Genomic DNA, 13,036 nt, shown 5'->3' with positions numbered 1-13,036 from the left:
ACTCAGCACCCACATTTACCCCGGGCACAAAATTAGGTAGAGCGGTTAATGATAGACGGCACTTTGATTCGCTCCTTCCACCCGTTCGTGTTTCGCTTATGCCATTCATAATAATCAGCAGCAATTACCCTTTTAGCTCAAACAGAAACAGAAATATAGAGAAACAGAAACGGAGGGAGCGAAAAGGAAAGCTGTGTATGCGTATCGAGCTTACGCGCAATCATAAGGATCTCGCAGAACGTTGCGTCACTGAAAGTTAAGTGAGTACAAGTTTTGTAGAGTCTTTTGACAAACTACCGATAGAACAAGTATCAGGAAGGGTATATCATTACGTCTTCCAACCTGCCAAACTGCTTCTGTTTGCTTACCATTAAGCAAACAAGAAACAAAATGGTGGTAGGCCCTCAGACTGCCGGAGCACTGTTCCTGTTGATGCTACTGGCGGCGGGGTGCGACGGGTTGTGGCCACTCGGCAACAGGCTGGTGGAATCCCTCGAAGACGACCCGTGCTGCGGTATCAGCGGATTCGGTGGGATCAGTGGAACAAGTGAGTTCATGCAGTTGTGAAACAAATAACCATACAGAACACAACATCAACAACAATCAAACAAGAAACAAAGTGGCAAGAATAGAATTTCTTATCGTTGTTGTTGTTGTTGCTAGGACTTTGTTCTTGCTTTGATGTTGTATCTACAAGGAACAGATCTGCAATGCCACCAAATGCATAATTTTAGATGTTAGCTTTAAATATGGTGAATGTAATAAACACGTGACTGAAAAGACAGTGCACATTTAATTATATATACTGGTATTCAAATTTTCGTCTGGTTGTAAAATAGTGGCCAATTCTTTCATCAGGGTCAATCGCATATCTATACATGAGTCCATGTCTCTATAGGAAAAACGTATCCATAGCTTTAGCATTCGCTAGAAAGAATTTGTCATATTTTTGTTATGGTTGTTGATATGAATTTTGTTCTTACGTGCATGTCATGTAGTGACAAACCTTGAAACATTGATGGCAGGAGAGTTTATAAAAGTTCTTTCCATGAAATGCGGCGACACCTGACCTTCTGCATTCTTAATTGCTGACTTACCATTATCAATCTTTGCTGGATTAGCAAATTCATGTTTTATGATGAATTTTCTCGTCACCAAGCGCCTCTTCCCTTGCCAAAGACCTGCTACGACGTCCGGGAGTTCGGAGGAGGGCGTGACGCGGTCTACACCATCTTCGTGTCGGACATCGACAAGTGCGGCCGGAAGGACGTCTACTGCGAGCAACAGCAGGATGGGGGAGGATGGACGGTGAGTTGACCTTTCACCTTTTACCCCAGATAGAACAGAAATGACCATGTTTATAATTATCTGAATATGTCTATAGTCAGATGATCACTTAGAAACTGAGTCTTAAAAACAAACAAACACACACAAAAAAAACAGGACGTTCATTCATAAAAACAGATTCGTCAACACAGTCACCGATCCCTTACCATGAAGACTACAGTCCCCATACTCTTCAGTGTAACCATGATCATCGTTATCCTTACGAATACATATCTTACAGCTTTCAATCAATACCATAACTGTCACACATTTGTGTGTGTGTGTGTGTGCGTTTGTAAGTAAATTACTTCGAGACAAGAAATCGTACACGACTGCTTTATTTGAGTGTCGGACAGCCAGTAGTTTTCTAACAGATCAGGTTGTTTTGAAATAGCACTTTTACGCAACAAGGTTTATTCATGAGATGAACTTTCGGATGAAATGGCCACGGGGACCGTAAGGAGCGAGATGTCGGTAGCGAGGATCTTGTGCTGTAATATGGTGATTAATCATGACCAGTGGCGATGATGCTTTGGGAATCAAAGAGTTTCAAAACGACCGACAGAGTGGTCACGTATCTGCTGCAGTAGTGTCGTGTTGAGTGAAATCTTTCAGCGCATAATCGAACAGGTTAGCATAATGTTTATAAAACTGTACAAACGTAAAACGCTTTTATTGTCAGCATTTTGACTGTTGTAATCGTTGTCATCATCACATCACTACATTATTGTACAACTTCCTCCTCATCATCATCATCACCACCACCATCTTCATCATCATCATTCCTATCACCCATCACAAGTGGCACTAACCTTATCCCCATTACCATTGTCATTACTAGATAGGTACCCCCTCCTCCCCTCACACACACACACACACACACACACACACGCACACACACACACATACACACACACACACACACACACACACACACATACATACACACACACCTCGCTGGTCATTGGCATCATTGACATCACAGTCGTCATTCCCGTCACCATCATTATCAACATTATGTCAATGACTGTCATCGTTGGAATCGTCAAAATCAGTGGCATTGCCAAATCGATTTGTCCTATATTGACTACCATTGTGGTCGTCCTAATCATTAGTTTGGGCCGAGGGTTAAAATTAATTTCCAACCCAATGCCACTTGCAATGACTTGTGTCAAACGCGTGCTGCCCAATGCACCTTAGTCAAATCACCAATTGTTCAATGCGAGATACGCCTGGTCACAGTTTGTTGCATATACATAATACATTCCTCAATGTGCCAGTCACTCTTGTTGACAAGTTATTATTTATCATTATTGACGCTCTTAAAAGTTTAATTCCATTTCTTGTTAAGAACGTCATTGACACAACTTTGATTCATAAATGAGATTCAGTGTCATTTTTTTTTTTTTTTTTTTTTTGCTAACCAGTTGTGATCATCGTTCAGTACTTTTAAGCTTCGGAGTTTAGACTCTGATGATCCCTTTGCGCCCCCACCACTGATACAGGTCATCCAACGGCGATGGGGAGGGAGGGAGAACTTCAACCGACCCTGGAACGATTACGTCAAGGGGTTCGGCAACCTGCAGGGGGAGTTCTTCCTTGGGCTGGACTGGATCTATCGCATCTCCATGCAGCGGAGACACGAGCTGAGGATCGAACTGAGGGACTCCCAGTGGACCGAGACCTTCACAAAGTAAGTCAAGACTGACATCAGAAGGTTGCAGGTTTATTTTCAGACATGGATGTAATAGGAAAACAGAAGAAGAAAAATGTAGGTCTACTCGCAGTGTGTCATTAGAGGTAGGGCGTGAAAATTGTCAGTCTTTGTTCGTTCTGACTTGTCTGTCTGTGCGAGAGTTTATTCGGACACCAGAAAGGAACATAAATATCATTGGTTATGGAGAAAGCTTATTTCTGTTAAGAATAAACAAGCTAAGCAAACAATCAAGTGCATATCCAATACCAACCCTCAAACAAGGAAAACGCCCCCATCAATTCAATCACATACTTCCAGCTGCACAATCGCAACGTTGTTCGTTTATAAACTTTCGCTTACAAACATGAACCAAACGGAGAAAAGCATAAAAGCAAGGTGAGAAAACAAACAATGCACTGTAAATGTACATAATTATAAATTAAGAACTTTTCATAACTATTTGTTGTAAATACATCTTGGTTGAAAATGTCAGAGGTCTCAATTTGGCACAAGACATTTGTTTCCTCTTACACGCTTTTAGAAATTATATTATTTTTGAATTGAAAGGTTTATTTATTCATATCACATCTCGTAGCCCGAGGGCTAAATTGCATTTAATATTACATAAAATATATACATACAAATTCAAACATTCAGACGGTTACAGAGTAAAGCATTTGCACGTGTGATAGAATTGAGTGGGAAAATATCATAATTAAGCAAATCAATAAGTTGAGCATTATCCGATATAATATATCATGCAAGATAAGAACATATTCCACATTTGTCAAAACAATCAAAACTTTATAAAAATTACTATGACGGCTGGTTTGCCTCTGCTCCAATAAAACTACATAACATCATACACAAAACATCAGGTTTGCATGATTGATGATAACCAAAAATAAAATATTTAACAATTTTAAAAATTCTATGAGACATATGCGGAACATTGTAGACTATACTGTATTAACAGGATGCTTTCCTTAAAATTCCCTCATTATCATTGGTGTGTGTTGTTGGTTTTCAGGTACTGGACATTTACTCTGAGTGATGAAAGTCAGAATTACACCATGAAAGTGACTGAGATGGACCCAAATTCAAATGGAGGTAAGTTGAAATGTCAGTCTGAAACTTCCAGCTCGAGTCACGAGCAAATACGTGCATGATATAGCCGTTAATCTATGAAAACGTCTGTTTGTTTGTTTGTTTGTTTGTTTGTTTGTTTTCCATCTGAGAAGATAGCTGGATAGCCCATATTCAGCTATGCTAAGCTGGTCTTCCATGGGATCCGGTGTTTGATGTGAGGCAGGACCATCCTGCTCTTTGCGATGAATGAATGAAGCGGGATCTTTTACGTACATGAGCTGTGACTCTCTCACACACGGGACCTCCATTTTATATCCTATCTGAGGGACAGAGTGTTTTGCCTCTTGCTAGAGGGGACGGTATGATTACACACAACATTGCTCAGTTCAGACTCGGGTTCGAACCCGGGTCGTCTTGGGTCGGAGGCAGACGCGCTACCGACTCACCGCCTATTTTATTTTGGTATACCACGCCTTAAACCCATGACTAAATGTATTTAACACTCAAGGCTTCTAACCATGTTTGGATAAGCTTCATTTTATTTTGATATGTTTATAACACATTAGAATGATTGAAACCAGCATGACAATTGATTTAGGTTTTTATTTTTCATCCTATGATCGTGTTGTAGGTAACGGGCTACAGCAACACAGCAATGCGCCCTTTTCAACGTTTGACCGCGATAACGACCGCGTGCCAGGGACGAACTGCGCGCGTCAACACGGCGGCGGCTGGTGGTACCGCGGCAACAACTGCTTCGATTCCAACCTGAACATGGCTTACCGCTTCATGGGTACTGGCGCCGGAAGGCGGCCCGCTGGAGTTGCCTGGGGGCAGCACGGGAGGAGGGTTTATTACCCCTACGTCGAGATGAAGATCCGACCGCTAGTATAAAGGAGCCCATGGCTTTGATTATGTCTATGAACAGAAAGTACTTTCCAAAGACGATATTTAGTGATTGCGTGTTATCTCATTTGTATTCAATATTACGTAATGAAGAGGCAGACCAGGTCCTCAGCGTTCGTCGCTTGAGTGTCGTAGCCGGATTTAAAAAAAAAAAAATAGATACATACCATAATTGGAAACTTTCACACAATAAAGTCGTTGATAAGAAGAATCATTATGTAATATACATGACTATTCAGGGATATGTTTTAAAACAGTAATCCCAGTCACGCAAGTATCCGCATATTTATATTAACTCGCGCAAGTGTGTAGGGGAAATGCGTGTTGTAGCAAAATCAGCCCGTCCTCAACGGGTTGATATCAATCTAGTTATCACTTTCATTCTTATCTACCATGCCTATCAGCAATTTTTATCTAAAGTTGTACAAATACCATGTAAAATCGGGTACAGCTATCGAAGTCCTTACATATACTAAACAGGATGTAACTGAATATTTCGTAATTTGGGGGCTTCAATTAATTACATCACAATTACCTAAGATATTTTCTTCCTGTAAAATGCTTTGTGACTGATGATAAAGCGATGTCTTAACCCTTTATGTGGTTAAAGTGTCAACTGGCATAGAAAACTCTATAGCTTTGTACACATAATACAAAGTCTCTTGCAAGAAAATGTTGAAGACAATACAGACTAGATTACAGAGATGCCTCTTTGTTACCCACATTCTGAGGGATAATTACCAGTGAAAGATAAACTGAAAACTTTTAAGGGAAACTCTTCGCAATGAGGTTAATAGAGACTGTAAACCGAAGGTAGGGAAGACCAATGGTGACCCATCGATAGGTTTCAAATTCATGAAAGTCTTCCGTTGAGTTGTTTTTCTTGCAACTGATTAACAAATTGCCCTACAAATGCCCTTAAACACATTGACTTAAATAAGCACTGGATTGATCAGTGTTTAGTGTTCAGTGCTTATTTACGTCGATGAAGGGCAATTTGTTAATCAGTTGCAATCGATAGGTTTGCATATTCACATTTTACTCGTGAAATGTCACTGGTGCATCCATTTTTTATCATTAAAAGAGTACAAAAATACAAGAGATAATCTTGGTTGACACATATAATTGACTAAATCACAGCTTATGGTGTGGAATAAGGGTGATTGTGCCCTTTTCGGAACTTTCAGAGCCTTAAGAAATTTGTTTTCTATTTAGTATAATAACTGTTCAGTGATTTGAATATCCGTGGTTGTTGCCTATATACAGCAAGTCTTTTTTTCTGTAGTTAATAATCTGTGACATTATGATGATTATTATATTCATGTGACGTTACTATTGTTACCAGAAAAGAATGTGAGTCAATGCATATGTAGCATGAAAGATGATGTTATTGACTCACAAATCATTCACTGATTAGTAAACATGAAAATTATTAAATCATACTGTTATTTGTCGATGGTCCTACACATTTCTTTTCTCCATATTATAGACATTAATTTGAAGGAAGGGTTCAAGTTCTTTTCGATTCCACGTCAAATTAAAAAAAAAAGAAGAGATAGTGAAGATTTCTGCGCAAGTCAACATGGTCAATGAGAGAACTGTGAAGCGGTGATATCTTCGCATTATCCAATGTGCATACAATGTTGTTACTACTCATATCACTGTTTCGAGAAACATGATAAACTCGCCTTACTTCAGGTGCAGTTCTGATGAATTTTACATAATTACTTTACTTTAATGATTTAATTCAATTCGTCTCGTGGATGCCAACTTGGACCCAGTTTAGACTCCCACTCTGACATTGTCTGAATGAGTTGGTTTCTCGTCAATTTATAGTGTGACATTATTTTTTCAGTCCAAAGTGAGTGAATATTTTGACAAGCCGTCCTCTTTGCGAAAGCATTCTTCAGTGATACTTTGGTTTTCAATAATAAAGAGATGGCATATTGCATTTCCTAGAAAACTGTCATTAAAGTGAAAATCCACAGAAAAGAGAGAGGGGGAGATGGGGAGGATGTAAATGTTTGTGAAATCTTCTTGAATTATATAAATAACCCAACCTTATTGTACAACATCACTCTGTTGTTATTGTTCTTTTTCCTTCCCGATCTAATCGAGTGTTTTTTCTATATAATTGTAGGCCTGTAAGACTGTAGATTAGCCAGCTATTTACGTGCAAATCATTCATGTACATGTTCATCCTTTAACCTATGCATTTCCGTACGCTCTACTTGGTCATAAAATAAACAATTGACAAGAACCACTTTGTATCATTTTGGTTGTAATTTCGCCTGTGTTGGAGATATAAAATAGCATTAGCAAAATGATACGTGCAACAGCTGTGCTTTCACTCGTAACAGAGCAGAAATGTAATGGGTGCAAACCCATGAAGACTTGATCATTGCTAACAAACTGATCCTGAAAAAAATCAAGAGCTGATTTCTATTAAAGCTTTGACAAATTATCAACAACAAAGAAGTCTTTGAATATACGTCCTGCAACTTTACTAAAAAAGTCATCGAAATTTTGTTTAAACGACGAATATCGACGTGGGTGAAATCAAAACCAATAGCAACCAGAAAGCAGTTGCAAGAGAAAATCTACGCTTTCCAACACGGAGATTTCCAGTAGAAGTGTTTCAAGACAATTTCCTTCGAAGAGACCATTGCTCATGCTACATTGGATTTAATAATAGCTACTTTATTGAGCAGACGGTTTTGCAAAACGACTGATCTTCCTCTCACGGTGATTACAACTTCAGCCGTGTCGGAAGGAGATAGGGCTATGAGAATTTTCATTGAAATTCTATACTTTCATTTTAGAACAGTTGTTAGGGGGTCACATGAAATCTTCATTGGCAAACACGAACGTTCCAAGCGAGTATGTACATGTACTATAGAGAAAGTATGAGAGTTGAGGGCTTCCAAGTCATCGTGGGACGTCGAGGAAACGTTAATTTTACGTAATCCTTCGGGCTTGTTTACCCCTTTGAACATCCTCCGTCTTGACTTTTTTGAGAGGAATCGCGACGCTGGCTCGAATAGTGGTTCCAAAGTTGGACTAATTTTAGAAGAACGAACTCTAGGAGGAAGATGAATCATGCCTGGAAATTATCCAGGGCCCAGGAAAGAAAGGAAAAAAGAAAGAAGGAAGGAAAAGAAAATACGTTCCGGAGTTATACGGTAATCGGGTCGGTTGCTGACAGATCAATCTGCAGGGTTGTGAAGACAATTTGAAGCAATGACTTTTTTTTTCGTCTACTAGGGGTGGGACAAGTCATGCATGTGTGCTCTAATATTCATCATCTTCTTCTTCTTCTATTCCTTCTTTTCCCAGTAACTCAATTTCATGAGTGGAGGCGTAAGCATAATTTCAATGTAGTTCTGAATAGTAGATAACTTTTAACATGTTTCTTATGTGCATATCTTATATATCTTGACAGAGGTGTAGAGTTGTAATGGTTACAAAATTATACAACAAATTATGGACTGTTTCATGATCGCTTTGTTGTGTTCTTTATTAACCTTTTCCCGACGGTATCTATGCATTCTCAATCGACTGTCCATAGGTTTTACCTGGATCCAGTAATCAATGTGTAAATGAATGTTTACCCGAAGTAAGCATAAAATGACACTACATTCTCCCCCTTTATTTCTTTAGAGGATAAGTCTTTATAAGTTTAGGGACGTGGAAGGTGACATTAATGTAAAACTTCACTAGCAACTATCATAGTAATAAAGATATTGATAACAACCATAAAAGTGCCCACCATAATTATGTGTGATGTGCGGAAATGAAATAAGGTTCGTTAATCCTAAAATGAAAAGAAGATACGTAATAACGAACCTTATTTTCGTTTTCAGATTACGAGCCTTCGGAATAGTGAACCTCATTCATTAATCATGTTTTGGATTAAGGAAGATTCGAAATAATAAACTTTATGCCATTTTCGCATCAACGAACCTTCGGAATACAGAACCTTATTTCAATTTTGAATTAACGAACCTTCGGAATAGTGAACCTTATTCCTTTTTCCGGGATAATGAACTGCAACCGGTAATAATGATACTTTAACTACTTCTTTAATGATAATAATGGTAGTCAATTTGATGGTATTAACACGAATAACAAAAATGTATAAAATCATGAGGGATATATGCAAGAGGAAAAAGAAAACCCAGGAGACACCAGGGCCCGAATTCAAGAAGGTGGTACAAATGAAACCATGGTTTCAACCATGGACAAAAACCATGGAGCGCCAAGCGTCGGACGAAATATTTCGTTACGAAATTGATAATTTTGTCGACAAAATGACAGTTTTGTTTACTAAATTATCATTTCGTGGACGAAATATACATTTATTTGAAAAATGTTGATATTTCGTTACAAAATAATCATTTCATGGACGAAATGACTGATTTCGTAAAGAAATATTCCACGCGACACTTGGAGCTCCACGGTTTTTGTGGTTTAAACCATGGTTTCATTTGTACCACCTTCGTGAATTCGGGCCAATGAGGCAAAAAGGACATGGAGAAGCCCTCAGGTCTTTTGCTTCCTCGATAAAAGAAGGAAGCTGCATTACAGATTTGAACTGATCGGAAACAAATAACTCATAATTCATACATTTAATGGAAGGTCAAAGACTTTCGAGGCACAATATAATAAAAAAAAAGAAACCGTTGAAATGTGAAAAATATGAAAATATTGAGAAACAAATCATGTCTGAAATGGGGATATAGGGACGCGTGCAAAGATGCCTTTGCCTATAACAATCATCAAATTCGTTCTTTTGTCTTGCTATAACCCGTACAGGTCGCATGATTAGATGAGTACTGTGAAGTTGATTGGCATTGGCATTGATTGGAGAGACTCCTCCACTAAAGGCGCAATTAGATAACTTCCCGGACAGAAAGGGGGGGGGGGGGAAGGGAGTGGTGAACATTCCCTCTGGTCCCCGAGGCAAGGGGAGATGGCCGAAAGAAGATGAAAATTCAATAATTACTTTGTTTCTTCAGAGGGGAAACACACACAAGATATCCAAACAATTAGCAGGTTGCAAAGCCTCTCTCTCGTTATCCTTCTCGCTCTCTTTCTCACTCTCTCTCTCTCTATGTACAATTATATACACTTATATTTCCCTTTATCTGCCTCTCTTTCTTTATCTCTCTCTCTCTCTCAATCTATGTATTAATGACCTTTGCATTGTTAACGCTGTTGTTTAAGTTTTCAGTTCTATGATACATGCACAAAGTACACCCCCCCCCCCTTACACACACACACACACACAAATAAGTAAACCAACCATAAAGGAAAAAATGCATACACACACACACACACACACACACACACACACACACACACACACACACACACACACACACACACAATAATGTGGAATATTGTTTCTCTGGAAGGTCATATTATGATTGACATTTCACGCCGGAGTGACAACAGCGTATCATTCTATAAGGACATTGCAGTCAAGCGCCAGAAATGGCATCGTCGCAAAATTTCGATATGCTGCCAATTTGGTTTGTTTTCTTCATTTCTTACTCATTTTCATATGTACTTTGTTACCCAAATCATGTAAATTTGCAATTATTACAAATATGAGCTGCTTGTACATTGTACATAATTTCTTTGTTTATTTGATGGAAATGAAAATAAGTTTGAATCTTGAATCTTGACTTTGGAGGTCACATCTGGCATTGATATTAGGCGCGATTGTTTTTGCTGCCATTGCCTAAATTGTCATTAATTTTCAGTTTCAGATGTTAGCGAACACAAACTTATATGAGGAACGAGTAGGCAGTCCCCCCCCCCCCCCCCACACACACACACTTTTTTGGTGAAGAAAGGTCGTCATATTAGCGTCATTTATTTCCCCTCTTGAAAACTCGCACAAGCCCACAGATTTCCTAGATTCATTTCCTCCCCAAAAATATTCTCGGATACTCAGTATCCGCAAGTTTTTAAGACTGCGCTGCTCTGAATTTCGATGCCAGAAAAAAAAAATATCGACTCAAGTATATAAAGAGACAATCGGAGGTACCTCGATACATCATCTTCCTACTGCGCTAACGGGATAAAAACTGGTGAAATGAGAGCTCCACAATAATTTAGCAATAGAGATTTAGATTGATCACCGTGGTTTATTACTCTAAACATATCACCTCCAAACAACAAAATAGAACGCAGAAAGCAAGGGTTTTCCCTTCAAATGTATGATCTTAATTTGTCCAAATTTGTACAATGTCTCTGTAATTTTATATTAGTACATTATCAAAGTTCTGCTGATGACTTACAAATAATTTCTCCCGGTGATGACAATGTCTGCGTACTCATGTTAACATGCACACTCATGAAGAATAATGCGTAATTCTTGGACACGGCAGTTTGTCTGGGGATTTCTTTATGGTACAGCATTATATCAGAGTGTTTCTCTTTTTTACAATTTTTTAAGTAATGAGTAAAATATGAATTAAACAATGGAACAATTTGAAATATCCGGAAGTGTATTACTGTCAATAAGATAAAATGATAAAATATGTTTTCAAAATACAGATAAAATAGAAGATTTTGAAGTTCGCGTGTTTTCATAAAAAACAAACAAACATGTCAGTCTCAAAAGTGGGTATTATTGGCTTGGAGATTAGGTGGCAACCTGGGCCCCATTTCATAAAAGATGTTAGGATAGCAACTCTTGCTAGAATAGCAACTTCCCGTAGCAACAGCCATTCAGGAAGCTGGATTCTTGTTGTTACCATGGCAACCGCCATTTCAGCCAAGAGTTGACATCAAGGCAACTTTTTTTTTATTAATGAAATGGGGCCCTAGTGGCTTCTCACGTCTCGTTGGTTGCGGTGATGTCTCCTGAAGCCTATGGCCGGATTTCTGGGGGTCGCTTAAAAATTGAACATGCTCATTTTTTTTTTGAGATTTTTTATTCATAAGTTGCATATGAGACTAATTATAGTTTTTCTCCGAGATGTCTCAGCGACGTCTCAGCAACCTTGCGGAGACTCACAGCGACCCACCGGCGACAATGTGGAGATGTCTCCGCAACTGAGAAGACGTCGCGACGACGACGTGTCCGCGACTTCCGGGGAAAAAAAAAAGGTTGACACCTTCTTTGCAGACATCTCGGAAGAAGAAAAATGGAGTCGCCTTCTTGGTGAGATCGCAAGCCGTTCTTTTGGTCTTTCGTGTCACACGAGTCACGGCGATGTCTCCTCCAGTTCACTGAGAGAGAACGAGGCGTTGATGACGTCATCGTCTGTCATGATTTCTAGTGACTTACAAGTAAGTATTGGTAAGGTCATTTCATTTCTAAGAAATAAAGAAAATGAATCGCAGAAATAACATGTTGAAGAGTACTTCACTTTTATGGGGAATGGCTCTTAAGGTTTGTAATCATGCTAATTTGCAAATCATGATTTATGTTTTTCATCTTTTTTTTTTCAAAAGCAATTAGAAAATTTTTAGGCAGTACATCCGTAAGTATCCCCCAACTCCTTTGCAAAAAATTTCGTTGCAACTGAAATGATTGTTTCGTGCTAGGGATAAAAAAAAAACATATGGAATCTTAGATATTTGACTAAACTTCTCCAAGCTTGTTAGTTCGCTGCTATACTTATTTCGCAAAACTGAACTTAAACGTGAAGCAGCGGTCTAATTTCTGACGCGAGCATACAATGCGTACTTAACTGGCTTTAACGCTGCGGAACACAGAGAAAATGGAAGAAATTAACGTTGTGGTAAGTATTATGTGACACCTGCAAATTTTCCCGGATATGGATATCAATTATCAAAAATTGTTCATCTACCTTGCAGGTGTATGTAATAGCATTAAGCCTATTGTAGAGGACTGTCGCGTTTTTTAAGAGGCAAATTAGAATATCCCCTTTTACAGTGAGTCATGAAAAAATATCCCGCAACACACGAGGTACTGTTCACGTGCATGGGAACAGGCTAAGAAACTTTCCACAACATCGTTTTGGTTAAAAGCATGCGAGA

At 38.8% G+C, this 13,036-nt stretch overlaps 1 protein-coding gene across 1 annotated transcript; it reads left to right on the top strand.

The window, feature by feature from the left end:
- The first annotated feature begins 390 nt into the window (after positions 1-390).
- LOC139730141 (ficolin-1-like) lies at positions 391-5,005 on the top strand. Its single transcript, XM_071641042.1, has 5 exons — positions 391-547; positions 1,160-1,308; positions 2,832-3,019; positions 4,053-4,132; positions 4,743-5,005. Exons 1-5 carry the CDS (start codon positions 391-393, stop codon positions 5,003-5,005), a joined length of 837 nt encoding a protein of 278 aa, XP_071497143.1.
- The last annotated feature ends 8,031 nt before the right edge of the window (positions 5,006-13,036 follow it).

The sequence above is a fragment of the Diadema antillarum genome, unplaced genomic scaffold (assembly GCF_040938485.1).
Source record: "Diadema antillarum isolate AM-2024a unplaced genomic scaffold, OU_Dant_1.0 seq00000293_RagTag, whole genome shotgun sequence".
Classification (NCBI taxonomy): domain Eukaryota; kingdom Metazoa; phylum Echinodermata; class Echinoidea; order Diadematoida; family Diadematidae; genus Diadema; species Diadema antillarum.
The sequence above is the reverse complement of the archived record's forward strand: the minus strand, read 5'-3'. Positions and strand labels throughout refer to the sequence as shown.

What these genes read in the sequence shown, in the direction of transcription:
- LOC139730141 (XM_071641042.1), top strand. Translation starts at nt 391, where the DNA reads ATGGTGGTAGGCCCTCAGACTGCCGGAGCACTGTTCCTGTTGATGCTA. An exon ending in AGGATGGGGGAGGATGGACG is followed by an intron (nt 1,309 to 2,831) that starts GTGAGTTGACCT and finishes CCACTGATACAG; the next exon opens with GTCATCCAACGGCGATGGGG. An exon ending in TGGACCGAGACCTTCACAAA is followed by an intron (nt 3,020 to 4,052) that starts GTAAGTCAAGAC and finishes GTTGGTTTTCAG; the next exon opens with GTACTGGACATTTACTCTGA.